Source organism: Cyprinus carpio, chromosome B17 (genome assembly GCF_018340385.1).
Source record: "Cyprinus carpio isolate SPL01 chromosome B17, ASM1834038v1, whole genome shotgun sequence".
Classification (NCBI taxonomy): domain Eukaryota; kingdom Metazoa; phylum Chordata; class Actinopteri; order Cypriniformes; family Cyprinidae; genus Cyprinus; species Cyprinus carpio.
In genome coordinates, this window is record NC_056613.1 from 20410120 (window position 1) to 20435365 (window position 25246).

The 25246-nt window shown below is 37.6% G+C and overlaps 1 protein-coding gene across 4 annotated transcripts in view; it reads right to left on the reverse strand.

Moving 5' to 3' along the window:
• Positions 1-25246, reverse strand: part of kif26ab (kinesin family member 26Ab) — an 87680-nt gene that overhangs the window by 40195 nt on the left and 22239 nt on the right. For 3 of the 4 annotated variants that reach the window (XM_042742709.1, XM_042742708.1, XM_042742710.1), the window contains exons 3-4: positions 14056-14544; positions 7347-7513 (exon numbers count right to left, since the gene is read on the reverse strand). In XM_042742709.1, coding sequence (XP_042598643.1) covers positions 7347-7513; positions 14056-14544 — 656 coding nt within the window. Of the gene's footprint in view, positions 1-1667; positions 2264-7346; positions 7514-14055; positions 14545-25246 lie in introns of those variants that run through there. The other variant, XM_042742712.1, reaches the window with a different exon arrangement.

Here is a 25246-nt window from a genome sequence, read left to right on the forward strand (position 1 = left end):
TCAGACAAAACAAAGAAGCTTTAGTGTTCTTCATGTTTTCTCAAAGGTGATAATCACCCCAGTGAGAACTGTTTGGGCTGAGAGACTCACAAAATGGGGGTTATTCACACAACCTGGGGGTGTGTAAAAAGCAGGAAGATGTGGGGAATAATGGAGAGTGGGTGGGAGACATTCAGCAGAGGTGGTCACAGGTTACAGAGGAGTGGTTTTAAGTGATGACATATTGTTAAGGTGTGGGGGGTGAGGACAAGACAGAAGAAGCAGGACAACTGACTTGATGTCAACACTGTGTGTACAGTATAACAAACCACTATTTCTTTTTTATTGTATTATTATATTTCAATGATATTTTGTTCTAGACATTTTAAAAGTCTGCATGTCCGTGTGTAAAGTGCATATATGTGTACATGGGAAACATAATGATTTTTAAATGTTTTAATTAAGTCTCTTATGCTCATCAGGACTGCATTTATTTAATCACAAATACAGTAAAAACAGTAATATTGTGAAATATTAATAGAATATAAAATGTAATTAATTCCTGTGATGCAAAGATGAATTTTCAGCATCATTATTCCAGTCTTCAGTGTCACATTATCCTCCAGAAATTATTAATTAATTTATGTTATTAATGCTTTGAAAATGTAACATATTTATAGCATATATATATATTTTCTGGATCTGTCCATTTGGACACATCAATACTTCAATGCAAACCCCCTGAGGACAGGAAGTGGGCTTGGCTTGAGCAGATCCCTGGGGCCGCTGGCCTAGAGTGATAGATCCATCAACACCTCCATCATCCACCCTCACCACCCAAAAATCACACAGCAGAACATCTCACGGCCCACCGCAGGCTCTTCACACCTGGACATTCTGCCCTGAGTGCCCATCCCTCCCCTCCTTCCTTCCCAGCCTTTATTTTTCCAGTACCAGCCTCACTGCTCTGTGACCATTACGCAACACACACACACACACACACACACACACACACACACACACACTTACAGACAAACTCAAGCTTAACCAGGTAATTAGGACTGGAGATCACCAGCTGGAGGTTCAGCCAGAGTAAATACACAGTAAAACAACAAGGCACATCTCAACACAGAACTGTCAACAAAACACATCCTACTGCAACTAAAGTCGATGATCGAGGAGATCAAATCAAATGTTTGAGAATGAAACTTCAGTGTTCACAAAATACATAGTATACACTACTTTTAAAAAACTTGTGGAGAAGCATTTGCAAAGCAAGATTTATTTGATAAACTGATTCATTGATTCACTTGAGTAATAACTAGGGAAAAACTCATGCAAAAGTATTTGCAAAGCCAGAATCAAATTGAATTGATCAAACAAAAAACAATTTTAAAAATCATTCAATAAACCACCTTAAAAAATATTAATCATCAAACAAAATTCATCAAACAAACACTTTTAAACAAACACCAAATAAACACAAACAAAATATATACGCCATACACCTGAGTCATGCTTTGCAAACCGGTCCAACTCAATGATTAAAAAGAATCACACAAAAAACTCAGATATCCAGAAGGCCCCAAAGAACCATCATTTCTCAATTTAAACCAGCAATTTCAGTAAATAATCTGAAGTCAAACTTTTAATCTCAGAACGCAAGTTTCTCTAAAATGGTGACTTACTTCAGTTTCATGGTGCCGCTCCACTTATTTTCCTCCACACTCCATGATTTTCTCTCCCTCCAGCTGCGAGTGTCGGTGTGGAGCATTAGTCCGAGTCGTCCCACCATGTGTGTGGATTCACCTCACTGCCTACCAGCTCACTGCATCAGTGTTTTCAAAGTAACTGCCCATTGGTGTGTTTGCCACTATCAGCCTTGACCGAAGCGCTCCCGTTTCCCAGCTCTCGTCACGCAGCTGCGCAGCAGGGCCCGGCTCCGCTCCAGGGCCCCGACCACTCAGCATTAATCTGTTTTCCCAATTTGTTCCTGTCAGGGATTAGTGCTGTCACTCAAAAAGCAGCCATCCACATGGATCATTTGCCTGTTTCTTTCTCCTCTGCTCTGTTTCTCTGTGTACTTTCTCTATCTCTCCATCTCTCTGCCCCTCCTCTCTGTTTCTGGATATCTTTCTTGCTGTAATCCTCGCTGTGATGGGTGGCCTACGGCGCTGACGTTATCAGCTTAGCTGAGTGCTGTTGTGACTGTGTGCAAGAACTCTCAACAACCCCTCTCTTCGCATTCACTCACCTCTCCACTCTGCAGTCAACCATCCCCCATGTCACCATCCCATCGGCTCCATTAGAGCCCCACCCCCTTGTCCCACCCATCAGAAGACCACTGTCCACATTAGCATTGGCACAGCATGTGGGTGGAAAGGTGAATGGCATCCCCCTGCTTACAACTCTTGGGATGCTTTATCACTATTGCCCCACTACAGCAGTAAAAGGAAGCAAATCATCCAAACAATGAGATTAAACATGCATTTATGTACCTAATTGAATTGGAACACACAGTGAGAACTCAAGAACTGGGGGCTAGTCATAAAGGGGTATGCGCCCAAATGCATCAACTGACTTTTCATTACAAGAGGAAGAATTGTTAAATATCAACTAACTTATTGTTAGCCACTCATGAAAGGTTACTTCAAAGCTTTGCAGTCTCTGGTAACATGTAAAACAAATCAAAGTGCAGGCTAAATAGGGGCCCTTTAAATGTGAAATGTAAGAAAAAAAATGCGTTATCTGAATGATGTACACTCATGAGATGAAGACTGTACTAATTTATTTACTTATTCCTCATGCTCATTGGCTCTGTAGATACTCAAGTAGCTTGTTGTTTGGTGATGTGAAGAGGGAAAATTTGACAATATAACACTTATTTTGTATCTTGCCAGCGGAAACAATGGGAAATTAATACAATAACAGCATAAAAAAAAAAAAATAAAAAGACAAAATAAAAAAAAAAATGTGAACAAATGTACCATCTATTCTAGTTGGAACAATTGCACTAGCACCAGGAAAGCAGTTCAGATATAGCACAAAAATGAATGTAATTTTTGCAGTTCATGTGAACTAACACCTCCCTTTCCCACTTTTATCTTCATTCAAGGCCCAGCATATACATGCCATGAATTAACTTCCCTTTGTTTCTATGGTTACTCCCTAAGACCAGTGCAACAAAGCACTTTGGCTGCTCAACTCGTCTGGTGACAGTCTGGATTGTTGTGCGTGTAATTACGGTGGAATGTTTACCCCAATCATAGTCATTACTGTTCAAGCTCACCTGGACAAGCAACTGAAAATGAGTGCTAGGCCATAAAAAACATTTAACCGTGTGTTGTGCTCAATGCCACTGCAAGTCCGCATACCGCCAAACAGCTGTGCCTCTCAATGCTGACCTGCATGCATGTACATACAAGTATATACCCTCCATTTACACACCTAGAAACCTTTGAATGGGCAGTCAACTAATGAATTGTGGCAGCAGTTTAAAAGAAATGAAGTTCGGATTTCACACAATGTCTACAGCACATGTGAACGAGCATCACATGTAGACAGTGACAACAGCACCGCTTTAATTGGAGAAGCCTTGTCACGTCACCACTCACTTCTAGGGAAGACACTACAACCCTCTCAGAGGAGAGCTCTTTTGTCACAAATTCACCTACAAGTATACATTTCTTAAAGTGAAAGGCATTTTACACCAGCATTGACAAGCACCTGTGTGAGGGTTATGAAATAGCAGCAACTTTCGTTTAAAAAGAGTACTTAGAGTAGGCTACTTAGATATAAGATATTTTTATCGGCCAATTCATACATATTTTATGAGATGGCTAATTCATATGACCTCACTTGTAAGTTTTATGACAATTTGTAAGATTTTTGCCAAATCATACGTATTTTACAAGTTCCCCAATTCATATGAATTCATACAAGTGAACTACTCCTAACCCCGCCCCTAAACCTACTCTTCACTAGGGTCTAGACAAATCGTAAAAAAACATACGAGTGAGATCATATGAATTCGTACTAATTAGCCATCTTGTAAAATTTGCACGACTTGGTCATGAGATAGCATTGGTCATAACTTCTGGAGAGAAATAGCAAAGACACTGGATTAAGATGAAGTTTTCCAGAGTGTATGTGTCAGCCGCCTCTCAAATGGAGTATACTTTGTAAGGCTACATGTTTGAATTTACACATGCTAGCGTACACGTACAAAAAACTGAAGTATATTTTAGGCTTTATTTTACCATGTATTTGATCACTCCTGATTGGTCAACAACATACTGCAGCAGCAAATAATTAAAATATATACAAGACTAATTAGGTGCTCCAGTGAAAGGATTGTATTTGGCACTTTCCCATTTAAAACTTTTGACACCCACATATACAACATACACACACACCAAATCTTTTAGCATTCATTGTACATTTTTTACCCACATGGACAGCTGCTTTGATCCCTAGACAGAAAAATCTCTCAACCTCATTTTCTTTCTCTTTCTCTCATCCCCTTTGGAGTCAATAGAGCATGTGGTTATCTAAAACAGTCATATCCTTTTAATCAGTTCTACCCCAACTCCCACCTAGCAAAGGCTCAGATTATTCACTCACATGACCCTGTACACAATGTTCAGTTCAGGGTTGTTTTGAACTATTTCATCTCATGGAGCACTGAGGTGGAATAGCAAAGCACAGCAGACTGTTGAGTGTGACAGTGCATACTGAAGCTCTGGGAAGCTCTTTTGGCCCTCTGTCTGTATTCATTATAGGAGCCAGCTAGAATGTCAATACACTAATCATATGCTCCGTCACTCTGGAGCATATGCAGGGAAGAGGGGTTAAGGAAAAGTCAACTTCTCAGCCATGCATCTAGCCATCATCCGCTCCTCTGTTTACTTACTAGATGCACACTAATATTTATACAGTACAGGCTGAAATAAAGAAAGTTAAATCACCTTATGGAAGCCAAAGATGCCTTACAAAAAGACTATGGAAACATGGTTCAGCAATCATGGCACTTTGATTTACCTTGGCACTGAGTGCCTTATACAGACTAAGATACTTAAACAGCACTTTAGGTGGGTACATTTTGTGGGTGTCCATTTCTAAGTTAATACCATTATATATATTTTTTTGTAAAGCAATTGTAAGGTAAGACCTTGCATTAACGTGATTGAATTACAATAAGATAACACTTAATACAAGCCAGGTTTACAATAATTGGACCCAAGACATATTGTGATTCAATCACTGCAACCACATTCAGAGGTGGTCAGGGATGGATTCCGATCACATCACTGCTGTTCTAAAAATTAATTTTCATAAAATGTTATTTGAAATGAAAGATCATAACAACACCTAAAGTGTTGACTGAAAACAGACTGACCATGTCCCTCGTCACTTTCTCCTCCAACTCTAATTTGTGATCTAATTAACATTTTACTTACAAGAGAGGATCCAGCCTACTGCTTGTTTTACAAACAGGTAATAGACCCAATGCACACAAGCAGAATAACTGCAGGTCTGGATGTTCACTAACAGCTCTTGATTTAAATGTAGAAGTTTGATAATGACTCCTTTATAGGATGCTCTTCATTAATTTTTTGGCATGCCTGAAAGCAAGGTGTTGCACTGGCATTTCTTATTCTGCATACTCTGATCAAGTCAAACATCGGTGAGGGAAAAGGTATCTGGAGGTCTTAGTGAACTGCTAGGTGGAGCAAGACAAGTTATTAGAGTCTTGATTTTAATTAAACAGCAATAAATATTTTATACCAGTTTCACACTTTAAACAAGCAGTTTACTGTTAATCCATCATGTGTCACTTGTGCACAAACTAACAATAATGCATATGTATGCCTAGAAAGCAGCTAGTCAAAGTCTTTTTAAGGAAAATCACACAACAGGCCCCATATTGAGAATTTGTATCACTCATACATGTATGGCATATGCAATCTCTGAAAGTGCAGTTCTTCAATTTCCCAGCCTTTGGATACTAATTTAATGCCAGTTACATGAATTAGTGGCTGTTAGGCTGTTTTCAGGGTGTCCAAAATGATAACTGACCTCATTCCAAACCATAACAATAAAATTCCTGGTAGACACTAGTATGTGGGAGGAAACAAGAGGTGGTACCCAACATAACTTCCTACTTCTTCTGTTCATCCACCCAGGAGTTTAAATTAAGAGGGAAAAACAAATCTATTTTCTCTCTCTTCCTCGTCATTCTGTTTCTGTGACATAAGCAGCCTCCCTGCTTATCCGCTTCTTTTGAGATCAACTCCAAAGAAAACAGACGTGCAATTATACATCAGACTGCAAAAATTAACCTTGTCCTACATGGGGTCACATCTGTCTGTTGTCTCAGAATGACCTGGAAGTGCTTGGGCAGGTGGCAGCATCCCAAGCGGATCTAAAAACTTAGCTGGCTTCATTCTCCACAAAGGGAGAGGCCCCTGATCACTCTTTAATGTCCCATGTTGTCACTTGGCTTGAGAAATGTGTCAAATGTGTTTTCCAGGACCATTCCAGAAGCATTCGTGTCACCACCCTTTTGCAAATGCCAGTGGAATTGAAAGTGACGAAAGTGATGAAAGTGACGAAAGTGATGTGACATACAGCCAAGTATGGTGACCCATACTCAGAATTCGTGCTCTGCATTTAACACATCCAAAGTGCACACAAACAGCAGTGAACACACACACACCGTGAACACACACCCAGAGCAGTGGGCAGCCATTTATGCTGCGGCACCCGGGGAGCAGTTGGGGGTTTGGTGCCTTGCTCAAGGGCACCTCAGTCGTGGAATTGCCGGCCCGAGACTCAAACCCACAACCTAGGGTTAGGAGTCAAACTCTCTAACCACTAGGCCATGACTTCCCATTGATAAACTTATACATTGAAACAGTGATCTAGTAGATATGCAACTCTACATGGATAATCCTACTGGAGCAACAAAGGGTTAGGTGCCTTGCTTAAGAAGGAACCCTTCTGGTTGCCAGTCAATAGCTGCTATGCCACGCCATCCTATAATAATATACCGCATCACACAAAGTCCAAAATCTGTAACCTTGACATTAAGTTAAGGTAAAAATTCAGAGACATCTAGTTTGCTATCATGCTTTGCTGCATAAGGATGTTTGAGGATCAATGTCTACTTACGTCATACCTGTTGTGCTGGTTAGACCCTGCTCTGGAGTAGAAGCTAATTTGGTTCTCGAAAAAGGCAGTCCGGTACTAAATCGCACCTAGTTCTTGCGGTGTGAAAAACGCCCAAAAGTGGGTAGTTCCACAATTAGTTCTGGTACAATGAAAAGGTTCCTACAGTGCGAAAGGCCCTCATGTTAAATTCTTACCTGATGAAAAAGGATGCTGCAGCTGAAGAAGGATGGTCAGAGGAAGCAGACACAGCCTGGCCAAAATTAACTGGACTTCTCTGTCTGGAGGGAGTCAGGGACACTCTGGAGATGGTGGTATCTGAATGCCATTCGCTCTGCTCTGCTTGACCTACGAGGCCTTGTGTCTGGGGTGGGAAGAAGCAGGAGAGGAAATGGTTCAAACTTTGGATCCCAATAATATGACATTAAATTACCTTCTTACATAGTTCCATGAATCTCACGTCTAGGTCACAGAGGATCACACCTTCTTGAAGGAATAGTGCAAGATTTTACAAGGAGCAAGAGGCAGTTCCCTTACAGATTATGTTTCAAAGGTCACATATAAAAAGAAGGAGGTAACACTTACTCACATGCATTTATCATAAAGTACATAATTAATAACCAGGGAGGAACATTCATCCCTGTACTAAAGGTATGAACAGGGTTTCAATGGGTAGAGATTAGACTGAGTCACAAGAAATGTGAATTTCTTAGCCAGAATCACAGTAAGATTCAGAGGTTGTCAATCCAGACAAGGGTTCACCAGGTCTCCTATGACTTGTGGCAATACAGACAAGCTCTCGAGAAAGTGGACAGGTCAAGAAACTAATCTTCTATCGGTGTCTCCAATGGTGCTCCCACAAAAGTTAAAAATCTAAGTGCTTGAGATTCTACAAATCGCCTCTACACTGTGATATTTGAAATGCTGTTACATAATTCTTGCATCAAGTCTGTGAGAAATAGCTTTTTCGCAGATAATAAAATAAAACATCTAGAACATATTGGCTTGTAGATGTTAAAATCATTCACTGCCGTTTTCATTATTTTACCAGAGTCACTCTTTGTCTCCGAGGCATGTGAGTAACTAAGTAGCTTAAACCCACAATCTATATGATCTGTCAAGTGCTTGTTTTGAATGTAGGCAGTGTGCTAAAAGGCTTCAGGTAAGGTTGGGCAATTTCCCAGATAATATCATAAGTTACACATTGAGCAATAGACAACCATGGCTTTAGTGGGTTGTGTATGTTGCGGTGGTTGTGCATAATGACTGGATTCGTGTTTGCTCTGGATTCATGTCTGGCAACTAAAAAAACATCATTAACAATCTTTTTATGAAGCATAGTCCATCCAGTGCGTGATGCGTCAATAGAACTCTGACAGGAGAACTATTTATATACCTTGGATGACATATGAGCTCCATATATCACAAACCTTCAGACACATGGAAGGATTACTCACATGAGACAGAGTATGACAAGCAGCATCCATTCTGTTTCTAGTCTGCACTTTGTTGATCTGTGAGATTTGGCTGAATAGTTACTATTACATAAGCTTCAACTGATTTGAGGGTTGGAGGATTTTGAACAAAGGCAAAAGGTTTTGTTTTATTTGAGTTGTTTACGTCTGTTTATTCAGATGCTCCAGGATTGTGTTTATGTCTATAATTGCTTTCTGTGTACGGTTGAAATCAATAATTGTTATGTCTGTCAGTTCTGTCACAGAAATGGCAATTCCATTGTTCGAAATTACAAAGTATGCATGTGGACATGACTTAAACTTCAATTAGTTTTTTGGGGGGAATGACTATATATACACACTAGCTGTTCCTGCAGCTTTTTATGTGAGCTTTTTTACAGTTTAGGCCGGATTAAAAACGATTCTGGTGTCCAGGTTTTTGAGCCCGTGAGAAGTCATAAAGGGCTCCTATGAACTTAGCATCCACGCATTCATCAGCGCAAAAAACTCCATGCTGGATCCGTGACATGACAGAGCCATATTGCAGCGCATGGCATTCCGGTTTCAGATGAGCCATGATAAATCAAAACAGCATCATACTGACAGTGAATGGTGTCTATCTGGACCGAATGGTAATCCCCACGTACAGATAAAGAAGGAACGGGTGTCACATTTCACATCAACAGGATTTTTAAAGGGGCTACGCAGTCGAAGCGAGACACAAACATAGACATTAGACACACATTCAAGCACACACACACTGAAGCAGCTGTCAAAAAACCCACTATGGGTTTTTGAGGACTTAAGCCCTCCAGTCAAGCTGTTTTCATGAGTGTCAGACACAGAGCATGAGGTGCACACGCTGTATCCCCAGGTCAGGTCATTAAAGTACAGCTGCAGAGAGCTCCAAGCCTTCGATAAAATCAGGTATTCTCTTTATGCTACACCCTACACCCTCTCTACAAACTCATCTCTACACTAGAGTCCAGAAAATCCAACTATTCACATCTCCTTCCGAATGTCTGTCTTTCCTTTTCTTTTTTGTGAAGGAGCAGCATAATTTCTCTCTCTTTCTCCTGCTCAGAGGGAGGTAGATCACAGTCTGTTCACGCTGCTTAAGGATTCCTGGTTTTGGGCTCCCAGTAGGTCATCCTAGCCCATATGAAACCCATGTGAAAAATGCCATCCTGCTATGCCCTAATAATTTTATCTGCCAGCTTGAATAAGAAGCAATAAACCTGACGGTAACATGCTCTCAAGACGGATTTATTTTTCTTTTTAAAGGTGCTACTCATCAGATTATAGTAAAAAATGTTTGACCAAATGCTCTAAGAAACAAACTTTTTTTTTTTCTACTGTGTTTGTTGTAGTGTTAATTTTGTTAATGAAAACTATGATAAAAAATGTTGGTTGACAAACTTTTTTCCTATGACTAAAATGTGATGATGACAAGACGACAATAAGGTAAATGAACGATAACTCCGACTAAAGACTAAAACAACATGCAGTATCGTTGACGACGAAAGAGGTGACCAAAATGTATTTTAAAAATGTATTTTTATTTTCGTCAAAAAAAAGGAGACAAAATATAACTGTAGACTATTATAGAAGCCTCTGCTACGCAAGTTTTCATGTGTGCGGTTGCCAGATATCAACAGTTGAAATGACCAAATATGAGCTTCTGTCTTAAAAGGATACATTTTCTGCTTATTTGTTCGCAATCTGGCACCATGCACATGCGCTCCCTCTTCATTATGGAACTGCCGATAACAAATGCTATACCATCTAACAATTTGGCAAGTTATTTTAGAAGTTTTGTAACAGCCTGAAATCAGAAGTGTGGCTATGATCTCTAAAAATTTGGCGTTTTGGAACAGAACTTCAGTGGCAGAATTTTCAGGTACTGTAAGTGGCTTTTGTAAAACGCATCATTCGAATTTTAAAATAACAGACTCGTTCTTGAGTGTGTGTATGAATATGTTCTTATTCCGCTTTATGAACAAGTATTATGATGGCAGCACATCGATAGTATCAGATGGTAATATCATGGTACTTGAATATTGTAATACATTTTTACCATGGGCAATACAGTTTTTTCTAGGCTTGATTGTGTTTATGGGGTGCAGTCTAACATGTGTTCATGATTCGTAAAAAAAAAAAAAAAAAGAAAACATTATTTTTCACATAATTTACATTTATTCCACACCGTGATGTCCCTTCTCCTATAAACGTGCTGATCATTTCATGCTTTTATAAAGCCTCCCCCACCCTCTTCAGAAATACGCGATGGGCTCAGATTGGTTAGCTGGCCCAGTATATTGTGATTCGCTAAACCCCCATTACGCGTCTAAATGTCCAACCCCTCACCTCAGCAGCATGTTCTCCGGGTGTATTGTAAACAATGGCGTGTCTATATTGCTTATCAATTCGAGCCCGATTGAGACGCAGAGGATATTAGTGAAGAGGATTGTGCAGAACCTGTGCAAGCACAGCTCTTAATGGTATGTTTGTTTGTTGGTGTCTCATACTTTAAGATATGCTGTTATTTGTAAATGCTACTGCTTATGTTAGCTTTTAATATACAGTTTTATCCTGATTAAACCTTTAATACAGCACGGCAACTGCATGTGCATCCATGTATAATGCTTCTCATAGCTATGTGTATAATATTAATTGGAACATATCATTGTTGGAGCTGAGCTAATGATCTCAATGAGAGAGAGAGAGAGAGAGAGAGAGAGAGATGCAGAACGTGTGGAGCAGGGGGATGTGAGGAACAGTATTAAAAACCTCTGCTTTAGAACACTGATTTTTAAACTTGTGAATCCATTAGAATTGTTAGAAGACAGAATTGTGATTCATATATGAATAGATTTTTACGTGCACCCCATAGTTTTCTCTTCCTCTTTTCTAAAGCAGCGCAGCATGGCCTCTCCCCCTTTGTTGCATGTTCCCAGGGGTGGGGTTTATCTGGGTTTGTGAAGACACAAACCAGGGAAGTAACTCATTGTAGTCCCTTCGAGCCATTTTTGTAGGCAATAAACTGCCAGAATTTTAAAAGATATCTCCGTTTGCATTGAACTTTCAGCTTTGTAACTTTGCAGATATTGTTTATGCTCAAACAGCAACATTAAACACTAACGTTAAAAAGGTGAAATCACAACTAACCACCCCTTGTTAAAAAAAAAAAAAAAAAAAAAAAAAAAAAACACATGTGGTCTAAGCATTTCAAGAATTAGTGTGAATCTAAACCTGATAGCTGTCAACTTCTTTATTTTGTGTTGATGGTGAATCTCCTGAACTTTGCATCAAAGTGTTTCTTGCCATTTGATGTTTCACTTCTTGCTTTCCAGGAACTCTCACCTGCTTCAAAAGTAGTGATGTGCCTTTACCAAGTAGCACAGACATAAAAATCTACTTCACAGAACACAAGACCCCTCCAAAGACTTCCTGTCAGACTCAGTCCATCTCAATTGCTTTGTCTCCTCCTCTTTTCTCCTGCTGCTTGTCATTTCTCCCCACAGAAATCAGATGAGTTAAAGCTCTTTGCTCAAGGCTCGGCTGAAGTCCCAGCGCACTGTATGTGTCATTGTAATTCCTCCAACCTAATGAAAGGAAGGAGCTTTTCCAAATTATACAAGGCACGTCTTTGAACAAGGGAAAAGCATAGAGCTCAGAGCTATTCCTGTGCAAGCCAACATGTGCGAGCTGTGTGTTTGCGTAAAGCAGACAGCTTCTGTTGGTTTTTCAAGACGTACTGGGCCAGCAGTTGGTCAGATTTTTTTATTCAAGGCTTTCTGCTTTGTGCTATGTGCACAAACATGCTTGTTGCTTAAAGCTTCAGTGGCGGCTCGCGCACAGGAATAAAAGCACTTGTTGACATTAACTCAAATAGGAAATGCACAGGCTATTGTTAATATCCTGTCATCAATATCGGTAACAGTTGGCAGAAATAAAAAGGATCTATCAGAAGCAACTGCAAAAGATTGTAAAAGCAACATCAATACTACAGAAAGAGGTTATATGTATTACAATTAGACACGGCTCTGATGCAACAGAGACTCAGATATGAAAGACAGTCAGGAATAGTTCAGTTGACCACCTGTGGGGGTGAGTTTTGTTTAGTTTAACACGCTGAAGCTATACACTTAGTACACATGAGCAGTCCACTGTGGAATGTAACAGTGCCTTAAGGCAGCTAGTCAATGAAACGAAGGAGTAATAAAATGAACTCCTCAAGCTGTCAGTCTGCCAACCTGCATTATGGTGACCGATCAGATTTATGGCTGAGACCAATATTTAAGCCAAATGAATAATGTTAACAGTCAATAACCTTCCCTGTTTAATTATTTTAATTGCTGCATACATACACTATCATTTTGCATTTATTTGATATATATATATATATATATATATATATATATATATATATATATATATATATATATATATATATATATATATATATAATATATATATATATATGGTAATTTGGTGATAAAATAACTTTTCTTATTCTTTTCACATTTAAAATCAGTTCTGCTTTTTAATATTTTTTGTGGAAACCGTGATATTTTATTCCTCAGGAATCTTTGATGAATATAATTGTAAAAGGAACAGAATTTCTTTTATTAAATAGATTTTTTTCATAACACTGTAAAAGTCTTTACTGTCACTTTTGATCAGTTTAATGCATCCTTGCTAAATAAAGGTATTAGTTAATTGTAAATAAAAATAAAATACAAAAAATAAAAATAAAAAAACCAATAAAATAAAATAAAAAAATGTAATAAAAATAAAATTAATAAAAAATCTTACTCATTTCATACTTTTGAATGGTAGTGTATATACTACCTCATTGTAAACATCACTGTAAAGTGTAACTGAAATGTGATACGCATTTCCAAATCACTCACTCATAAATCAGCAGGTGCATTGACAATGCACTACAAGTGTACATGAGTACACTACAATCTGTAAATGAGACAGCATAAACTGTGAACACACTGTCTCAGTGCATTATGTTTCAAACATGCTCTCTGTATAACTGGGTGCATGTGATTCAGTTGTGCAGGTGTTTTCAACTCCAATTCATTCAGACAGCTGTAGGCTCAAATAACCAGACCAATCGTCAACTGCTTCAACTGCTTCAAAGAGCCCTTCAAATTGAACTTTTCCATACCTCTCAATCACTGTATGGCAGCAGCTCTTTTGACTTGGAAAGATGTCAAAAATACATCCAAACAACTGTTATTTTCAACCCCTACACCCTTTAAAAGCTCCCATTGTGAAAGATGAAGACTTTGCAGGGAATAAACATGTTCACTTCAAAATTCTAAACACAGTGAGAATTAATGTTTTAGTAGTAAATGGAATCAAATAATTACCATTAAATAAATTTAATGCATAAACAAAAGAGCTCATAGTTGGAGAGAAATGAAAGGTTGTATACCGGGTTTGGCTGAGGCAGGAAGTTATTGACTCGTGAGATGCTCCACATGCCCTCCAAGTACTGCTGGGCTTGAATGGTGACTGAGTTGATGGTCCCCGTCAGAGGTCTTCCTCCCATGGTCACCTGCACACTGGGTTTCATTGCCCCAGAGCTGGAAGACGGGTTCTGAGACCAGCCCAGCTCACGCTGCCGCTCCCCCACAGGCAGGACACTGTGCGCTGGGTGAGGTATCCTCGATCTGGTAGGTCTGGAGGAAAGAGTGACCACGCTGTGTGTTGTCAGCCTGGTGGGATGCCCAGGGAAGGTGTTGGGAGGCAGGGATGGCATGTCGGAAGAAGGGTACAGATCTTGGAGAGTCTTCAGTGCATGCTGTTTTAGCTGCTGTGCAGGAGTTCCACACACCTGACACCTCGTTCCTTCATATCCACCTTTCAGTGACCATTCAGGCACTTGCAGCTGGTCGATGATAAAGGAAGCAAATCCAGGGTCCTACAGAAAGCAAGAGACAACAAAATAAAGTTACAGCTAAAAATGATGCTTGTTTTGATTTTGTTTTCAGCATGAATTCTGGTTTGGTTTCTAAAGTATAAAATAAGAATACAAAAATGTAAATCTCAGAATTTTTTAAAAAAACATTTATTTTTTGTCGTTAACAATTGTGTATATATATATATATATATATATATATATATCTATATATATATATATATATGTATATATATATATATATATATATATATATATATATATATATATATATATATATATGTATATATCAGATTATTTTAAAATTGTGTAGCAACAACAATAAATGTGTAGTTATTATTATTGATAATAATAATATCAACAACAAGATACAGACAGACACATGTTTATTTTTTTTATACATATAATAAAATAGAAAGATTGGAATATTTTTCACTATATTATTTTTTGTATTATTAATATTATTATTAAACAATAACAGTAATAAAAATTTTATAACTTCTTTTTTAGTTAGATGCAGAATAAAATGATATTAAAGTATATATTTTCTTTTATATTTTCATATTTAGCTATGCTTGCGGACAAAAAATAAATAAATTAAAAAAAAAATTCCTCAAAGTGATCAAATAAATAAATAAATGCACATTGTTTTTATCACAATAACCAGCTTTTTATTAGCAGGCCATTTACAAATATGCCGAAAATGCACATTTGCATGCGTTTTACTGATCTAAACCAGCAAAGCCATTGCCTGCAGACATTTAGACAAAATCTTCCTTGTTTTTCCAGAAGCCTCATCTTAATTATAATAATTCAAACTAAGCAGAGCTGAAAAGTGAGAGTTTTGTGGGTGGAAGGATTGAGCGGTGGGGTGGGGAGGGGAGAGGAGGGGTGGCGGGCGATAGGGTGTAAAGAAAACAACAGCTGAGCCCGGGCATGAAGCACATTGCAGCGTGTATTTACATTTGATAAGACTCCCAGCAGGGAGAGATATGACAAGAGACCCAGCATGAAAATAATCATCTCCCATTCAATGCCAAGGGCATGATGCCAGTCTACCTGATGGACAGGGGCTTATCTCTGTGTACTCACACTCACACACAATGAAGAGCTTGGAGCAGGTAACTGTTGCTACAATACAGGATCACTTATCATGATAATACTACTGAACATAAAGGATTACACAGCCACCATTAGAAAAATACTTACACAAAAGGTAAACAAGGAATTGATAGGAATTAAATTACACTGAAAGCAGTTTTTAAAGGAATGATTCACTGAAAAAATAAAACCGTGTCATTATTTAGTCAGTTTTAATTTAATTTCTTTATTTCTTCCATTGAAAACAGAAGCTCAAAAAGGTTTAGAATTACATGAGTAATTGAGGACAGAATACTCATTTTAAAGCAAACCAGTCACATATTTCTGATGCTGTAATTTCTCTCATATATCCACACACACTTGTTGTCTTCTGAGAGACATATCTCACATTCTAGATCAGTATTAGTGAGGTTAGACCCTGACTGGAGCCCAGGGCAGCATTAATGTTTATGGTGCCTGATTTTCTCAGAGCCACAGCAGTAACCTGGATGAGTGAGAGCCCAAAGGCACAACTTCAGCACATAAATCATCCACTATGAGACGTAAAATAAGGATATTTAGTGGAATTAACGCCGTAATTACTACACAAAACCCTCTTAGGTCTCTTCAAGCATCTCAATTAAGCCAGGCTTTAATATGTAAGCAAAAATCATCCCACAACTCCTTTGTTTAATAAAAAATGAGGTCTCCTATGACAGACGATTATTAGGAATGCAGGCAGATATGTTTGTGATTTGTGCCCTGACTTTAAACTTCTCAACTCAGGTGCACTGGAGTCCAATTATTATAAATATTCTGTGTGGGACTATTCAAAAGGGCATGAATATTTAAAGATGATCATTTAGATAAATAGTTGAATAGTGCAGGCTGGGAACAGAAAGCTAGCAATATATATTTAAAGACATTGAGAAGGAACCAGATAAGTTAGCCATGCTGAGATGATTTATGTGTGTTTTCAAATGGAAAATTTCAGAATATGTGCTCATCTGTAATTTATGTCAAAAATGTTACCTGTCAGATGGTAGAGCAACATTCTGCAGATGTTTTCATTAAAGTTTTTTTATTATTATTATTTTATTTATTATTATTATTATTTACACTGTATGGTACATTGATGCTCTGGAGTAAAGATGTGGAAAATTCAACTTTTCCACCACAGGTTATTTTATATAATGTATTTTTTTTTATTTCACTACAGTAAAATACTGTAGTATTTTTCACTCACTCTTGGTGAGTGAAAAACTTTTGAATGGTAGAATAAATCTAATTTTAAAACATCATCTCGTTGGATTTTTATGATATATTTCAGGTGAAATATGGATTTCAATAAAAGAAAATGAATAGTGGGACTTGATGTTATCCATCTGTAACTGATTGGATACTGAAAATACATACTAAAATGAAGATCAGAAAAGTAATTTCAGAGGTGGAGCAAGTTTCTTTGTTTGTTTTTTCATCTTTGAACTAACGTGCACAAAATCATGGACAAGAAGACAATACACTTGTGTTACGGTTGTAAATAAGTTGAATTCTGATTTCACATTGACTTAAAGACATACATGTATTTACTGTGGTACAGTAAAATGCACCACCATTAGCATGTTACCATCCATCCACCAATGCCAGAAAGAGAATTACCAAAAAAAAAAAAATGAAAAGTGAGAGAGTGAGCAAGGTAAGATGAGGGTTAGACCCCTGGCCTTGGGGCTTGTAGTTGGCCATTGTGTGACTTTATTGGCAGTCAGCTCTGGGTTTTTATGAAGCTCTGGGGATGAATGCAGGAGCCTATCTCCTGATTAGTGATGCACTAAAGAACAGAAAGGGAACAGAAGGATAAATGACTACATGTGTGCCCTCAGCCCGCTAGTCTGACTGTCTCTAAAACTAATGATGATGAGATATGAGTGTGGGGAAAGGACAGAGAATACGAGGGTGGGGGAGGACTTACAGAGATAGAAAAAAAAAGAGAGAAAGAAAATGAGATGCAGAAGATATAACTGACAATGAGAAAGTGAAAGGAGAGAATAATACAAGAGATGATGGATGATAAAAAAAAAAAAAACTTTATCTATGATATTTGACCATTACTACGAATGAAAAGGATTAGTTAAATAGCATATTTAATTCAACAAGACCAAAAACAAGGCTATGAGGAACAGAAGTAGCCTACAGTCCGTTCAACACGTCAAAGAATTCCCAGTGGACAAAAAAATGCTTTTGAGAATTAGATGTTCACCTTATGCAGCAACTGTTTAACTCCCCCATTGTCCAAAAAAAAAATAAATAAATAAAATAAAATATTTCTTCAAGCATTTCTGCTGACAAAGCAGAACTTCCAGAACTTTCAAAAAAGCTTCAAAAATAAAAACAAAAGGTGTTGAGGGAAAATATTTAATAAAAGAAATATCATTTATTAAAGAATTTATTTTAATTTAATTTAAGTCATGAAAATTCTGTGAAAAAGTTTACTCATTTACTCATTCTCATGTCATTCTAAACCTGTATAACATTTATAAAACACAAACAAATGTGTTTTATGTATGTATGTATGTATATATATATATATATATATATATTATATATATATATATATATATATATATATATATATATATATATATACACATACAAACACAGAGAATGTCTGTAAAAAAAATGGTGCAAAGTTGGTGTGTTAAAAAAATTATGTAAATATCTGTGGTGTCCAAAATAAAACTGGACCACATTGACATTTCTTTATGGACTCACCACCAACCTTGCCTTTTCTGTCTTGTCTTACCTTTCATTGTATGGAAAAGAACAGTTGAATCATTCTTTAAAATATCTTCTTTTGTGTTCCATAGAAGACAGAAATTCAAGCAAGTCTGGAACAACATGTTATCTTTTACAACCTTGTCATCAAATTAAAGTAGTATACTGTATTAGAACAGCCTACAAGTTTGAAACACTAAAATTACGCATGTATTCATTCATAAACGAATACACTACTGACTGAGGTTCAAGCAACTGGTACAGATGACCTGGCACTTTTGCTGCAGGTATTGAGGGTGGAGAGCGGGTTACGTGAAAGTCCCAGGAACAGCTGTTGCTACACACCCTGTAGTGAAAAGGTGAGCGCTGGGTCTTCTCACAGCAGGCCATTAATACAGATTCCATTTACTATACTCTAAAAAGCTAAAGACCACATCCAGCATTAATCCCCATGGACCTCTACACAAACGCACACACACATATGCCATGCTCAATCTACCCAACACCACTGCAGCCCATGAGGGATTCCTAAGCAGGGCCATAATGTAGGCTATAGAGCAGGAGCTCTGAGAACCTCTGGGCCTCTGTGGGTGTGATTACAGGAGCAGGAGCATATAGCTTGCACACCTGCAATCTATATCTGTGTGTTTGTGTGGAATAAAAGCATTTGGGGTTTGGCTTTCCTTAGCTGCCAGTAAATAAGAAAAAACTTGTAACACTTTAGATTAGGGAGCACAATCAACTAGTTGCTTATTAGCATGCATATTACTAGTATATTGGCTCTTTATTAGTATAAAGCACATATCAATGTCATATCAATGAGCTGTACATCTCTGTAAAAATACACCGAAGCAAAACCAGTGAAAACCAGCAAAGCTCAGCTCCTATTAACACATGTTTACTGCAGTAAGACGATCACGAACACTCACACCACAGGAAAATGAGACAGAGGGTCATTAGAAACACAGATGTTTGTCTGTCTGCTAAATGACTGTCTTGACAGGCCACAGTTGGTGCTCTCTCATTACTGTCTGATTGATTATATCCTCTGTCAGTGGCATTATTTCTCGTATTCTGCACGTGCATGATACAACTACTTATTACATGGCTCTCTCGATTACTTTAATGTAATTGGCCAATCACAGCATTTCGCTGTCAGAAATTTTTGTGTAGTGAATGCTTAACTATAATTGCCCGGTTTCTTATACAGATGTAGTGTCACAATCCACTTATAATTCTGCACTTTAGTATTTCTGGTACAATTAAATAATTTTAACTTGAAGTGATATTTCATGTCATTTATTTGTTTGTTTGTTTGCTGTCAAATTAAAAGTAAACTGTACAGACTCAGGAACTTCACATTCAGTTCTGGTTTTCTGGTTAAAATATTCCCAAAATTACATAATACAATTAATTACATAATGCAAATATTGATTCATTAATTAAAGTGTCTATTAAAAAGATTTCATAAAGTAAATCTGACATGCATTAATATTTATGCAACAAAAGATTAAGACCTGTCTCAAACTCTGGCCTGCTTTCACAGAATCAGTACTAAATCTACAGAGAACAAAACATACGATTACTGTGCTGAAGTTAATCTCACGTATGTTTTTCTGAAAAATTTATTTATAGTAATCTGGGTTACTGACCAGCAAAAACTGTCTTGAAAAGTCAATTTGATCAAGTAGCAGTGTTTTTAAACATATATTCTGAGTCAGATAAACTTTACCTTGCAGATATACTTTATGGTCGATTTCCTTTATTTTTGCTGTTTTATAAAGACATGCACCTCTCCAAACTCCAGGGTCCGTGCAAAAAGAATGCAGGTATGTCCCAATCACTATCTGCTCTCGGACACGTAAATGGCTTTTCCTGCTTACTGGGGCTTGAAAAAGAAACCAGTTTTCGCCTGAACTGTTTGGATAACCCACAATACTGTCTCCTTTCTGTCTGTCACCCTCCCATTCTCTCTTCTCATGGATCACTCCAGCTGTCAGTGACTCGTCAGACCTTGCATGGGCAGCAAGTCAGTACTGAGGCTGCAGTAACCACAGACCATTATTTCCAAAGCTTCTTTAAGCTTTAATTGCAGTTTATTGCTGCAAGACAAACTATAAACACTTGTCTGTGTGTTTCTCTTCAGCTCTGTTCCAAAACCTTTGAAAGCCTGTTTCTGCCAAAGAATTAAAAAAAAGATAATAGTGACTTATTTTATCTCACACTTATGACTTTATTTTTTCACAACTCCAAGGTTATACCTCACAATTGTTTTGTTAAATGTAATTTATGTTTCATATTAATGCACAAAATCATTTATTACATTCACAAAAGGAATATTTTTGTTCACAGCATGCATTTTGTGATCCAGACGGAGCCTTTTGTCCACATTAGGTGCCCATCAAAAGAGATATAATCTGAAAAAAGGGTGGGGGGGAGATTGAGATGTAAACCCATAATCAGAACTGCCAGACGTAAATTTTCAATTCTGAGGAAAAAAGTATGAATTGTGAGATTTTAATTCACAATTGTGAGATAAAAAGGTTACAATTACCTTTTACATATTGTCTTTATTCTGTGGTGGAAATGTGCTTCCTCAAAAGTGACTGACCTGTAAAACACTTTAGCAACTCAAGAGATAGAAACACACAAGAGATGGAACTCACAAGAGATTGTGGTATTAGCATGTTGGTAAGCAAAAAAAATACAGTCATGTGGCGTGTATTTGGCTGAGGCAATAATGTTGCCTTAAAATGCTGTCTAAATAGGCAGCTCACTAGGTTTTGGAGCAGAACTCATAACTTTGTAACATGAGAGTGGCTGCATGTGATTCAGCTGAAGTTTTGCAGGACCCAGGGCTAATACAGCAGTTAAACTTAGTTAAACCATCAATGCCGCCTTATGTTGCACTGGAGACTTCTGCGCATGCATATTTATACATGCTTACCGGCTTATTTCCCACAACTAATTAAAATAGTTGATTTGCTGAAACTGTCTGGAAACTCTCCAGACTGCTCTTGATGATTTATTTATCTATTTAGGTGTGTTCAACCTCACAGCAGTTCAGTCACTGCAGGCTGCCAAGTCGCTGTACTTTTGGTTGATAGTACTTCTACATGACTGACTTCGGGCCGCACATGTTAGCCAACCATTCTGATTAAAAATTCTGATTTATCAATCATAATCCAAAATAATGTCCATAATCTGTTTGAAACACATCAATTAGGCATGACACAGCCAAAAACAAGAATACTTCAGTTTTGACAAAAAAAAAAAAAAAAACATATTCCTACAGCAAAATGTATATCCTTTTCTAAAGTATACTTTATTTGATAACATGGGCGAAACAATGGCGGGCAACAAATGCGTGCTAGAAAGTTTCTTCTTGGTCCAGTGTCTGCACTATTTCTCTCCAGAAGGTATAAAGGATAGGAATATCTTCCCATTCTTTAAAAATAGAGTTGCAGTTGCCTCTAACCCCTATTAGAAGCACTAGTCAAGGTGTGAAGTCCATTGTTGTTGTGCCTCTGGTAGTTTGTTGTTGTTCCGTCTCTGTAGTGTCTTTTCCGACAATGGAAAAACAGGTAGGGCTAGTGTCGCCACCTTGTGAACCAACTAATTACCATCAAAAATTCAGAAAGTGTTTTTGCACTCCACTGATCTGCATTTGTTTTTCTGTGAAATGTGGTAGACATGTGTTGGACCATCATTCGTCTCTCACGCCTTTTGCAGGGTCTTGCACAAAATATGTCATTCATAAAACGCTGCACCCATGTTTTCCATAAAAATACATGTAATAGGCACAATGTACTGTATTAATATGAAGGAATTTTCCATGTTAATTTTTTACAAGTGTTTCACCTGTATTTTGAAATTTGCATTGCATTGCATTGTGTTATCAGAAATTAATAGATAATGTCCTGGCAGACAGAATGTTGTTTTTACTTTTTTCAGTTAAGGCTTCAACATATAGTGCTTTCTTAACACCAGCCAATTAGTCTTTCAAACAACCTACCAACTAGTCGAGTATGAAGATGCATTAGATTAGCATTAATGAACTAGATGCATTTCCATTACAGAGTTGTGTAAAATTTGATAAATGTCAGTAAAAAATTGTGATGTTTCCATTACCTGATGTTATCCGACTAAAACATATGTTTTTCCTCTCATGAAGAATGTTGGTCGGTTTACGTATATATCGCAGCCACCACACTAGCCATTATTTTTTTATCGAAGAGACGTATGCGTGTATCTTTAGCAAAGCAGCATGGAGAGCCGCTTCTAGGATGCTTACGTGCAGGGCTGTCCTTAGCTGACGCGGGGCCCGGTGCGGGGTAGGGAGCGGGGCCCCCCTCTGTCTGTTCACCGTGGGGCCTCCTCAAGTGACCGCACCAGTTGCACCCCCACAAGGACGGCCCTGCTTACGTGCCACAGCGAAGCTGGTATAAACAAAAGCATTGACTAGAGTGTAAGGGGTTAACCATCCAAGCATTAATGGCAAGAAAGCCCCTTATACTTGAGAGGATGAGCCATTTCTTGGAGGCTATAGTATATTAAAGAATGATAATGTAAATTTAAATGCGAAAAAAAAACTGTTTACATTGCAGTTTTGCGATATATTCCTTTTTTTCGAATTGCCTGATAAACCACCTCATGCGAGCATAAAAACTTTTTGCAATATATGGGAGTTTTTTTTTGGTTTTTTTTTAATTGACGTGCTTTCAATTCACAATTTCAATTTGCACAATTTGAAGGGTAATGGAAACGCAACTACTGGTAGTTTTGCACATAACTACTAATTACTTACTGCTCTCACATGCTTCATTACTTTAGCTAATCTGGATTCATATGTGTAAAAATTGCTTTTGAAACTTTCTTTGCACACAAGTACTCAACTTCTATGCACATTAATCCACAAACACTGCACTCTGAAAAGAGCTTCTATCCAACTTTCATGAACTTTTCCACAGCTCTAATCCTCCTCTCAACTTCCTGTAAGCCCTCCCAGAGCCATCTGCTTTCAACAGAGACCTGCTCTCTCGGCTCTAACACACACCAGCCCGTGTGGGCAAGAGAAGTTAATTACCTACTGATAAATGCAAACAGGAAGAGGTAAACACACAAACACACGCGTCAGTAATTTGCATGAGCTCCACTCGTCTGCAACCAGCAGCACGGGAACTGATGAGATTGCTCACTCTAAAGCACTCGTCCCAGGAACTCAATCTCCAAAGTCACATCTAAAGCAGCACATCAGCATAATTAGGCAGAGTAATTCACACAAGAGACTGATGTCTTAGACCGCTCGGAGTCTGTAAACTTTGGAGTGGAATGTGATTAGATGACTCCGGCTACTACATAATTCACAGGACAACATCTGTTAGACAAAATATGTGAAAATATGAAAACTCTTTTTCTCTACTGCATAAAAATGTGAGGCAACTTGCGGGCTGGAGAAATTACTGTCAAAATGTCCTTTAAAACACAATTTAAATCCAGAAAATATATACAGATAATTTACAAGAACAATGATGAAAGATGGCAATCAGTGACACAAACCATTTTTCATTGGTAACAACAACAATCACCTTTCAGCATAATAAAATGTAATTCAATTTGTCAAAATAATTGGAATAAGGCCAGGTTTGACCGACTCAAAGAAAAGAAAAATCATGAGGTCTTGTTAATCATGACTCTCATTTGTTTCTCCTAGACAGCAAATCATGTTAAATGGAGAGTGAATTAAAATACCCGTTCAATTCTACAGCTGCTCAAAAATCATTTTAATAAACACTCGGAAATCTCACATTTCACGAGTTTCAGTTAAAACAACGTCTGAGATTTCATTATGAGCTCAAACATTTATCATCGACTCTACTAATATCAAATCATCTGTGTAATGCTATTCACAGCAATTATCAGCAACTGTCATATTTATCTACTTGTATTTTTCGCAATGAATTTTGGGATAAACATTTTAGTCAACACTTATACTTAATATAAACAGTAAAATAAAATGAAATGGGTCACCCTTTATGTTAAGGTTCAATTCTCACTATTAGCAAACCATTAATTACGACTTTTGCCTCAATAAAGTCCTAATTTGCTGCTTATTAATAGTTAGTAAGGTAGTTGTTAAGTTCAGATATTGGGTAGGATTAGGGATGTAAAATATGGTCATGCAGAATATGTGCTTTATAAGTACTAATAAACAGCCAATATGTTAATAATAGGCATGCTAATAGGCAACTTGTGAGAATTAGTCCCTATACTAAACACTGAAATCTGTACATTTAACAACTAAATAGATTGTTTTATTTATTATTATTTGTTTGGCTGTTTTGCAGAAATAATAATATCTGTTAAATTTGTCAAAAAAAAAAATAAATCCATCAAACAATAATATATAATCCAATAGACATCAGAATTTAATGAGCCTTTTTGCTGCAGATATTTGGACACGCATCAAGACAGCCATCCACGACTCTCAGAGATTGGCAGGTTTGAATGTTTTCTTTGGATGAATAGAGATGTCTAGACACAGCGAATAAAGATAGACAGAGATAGACAGAGGATTCCCAAACCCTTCTCCGTCTGGAGCAGACATAAGGAAGAGCACACAAATGATTCGCCTTAATGACTCTAAAAAATTCTTATCACCTTTCCTTTTTTGAAATCTTTGCTTATCAAAAATAGTAACAATAGGCATTTATACATCTTGTATGATGGTAACAATGGGGAGGACTACAAATGGCCTTGACGTGAACACCGAAAAGGCAAAATCTATCTGCTACCCACTGAAGGCGGTATGGTGAGGTGACTTATAATGGGAAGAACTGAAATAACTTAATTA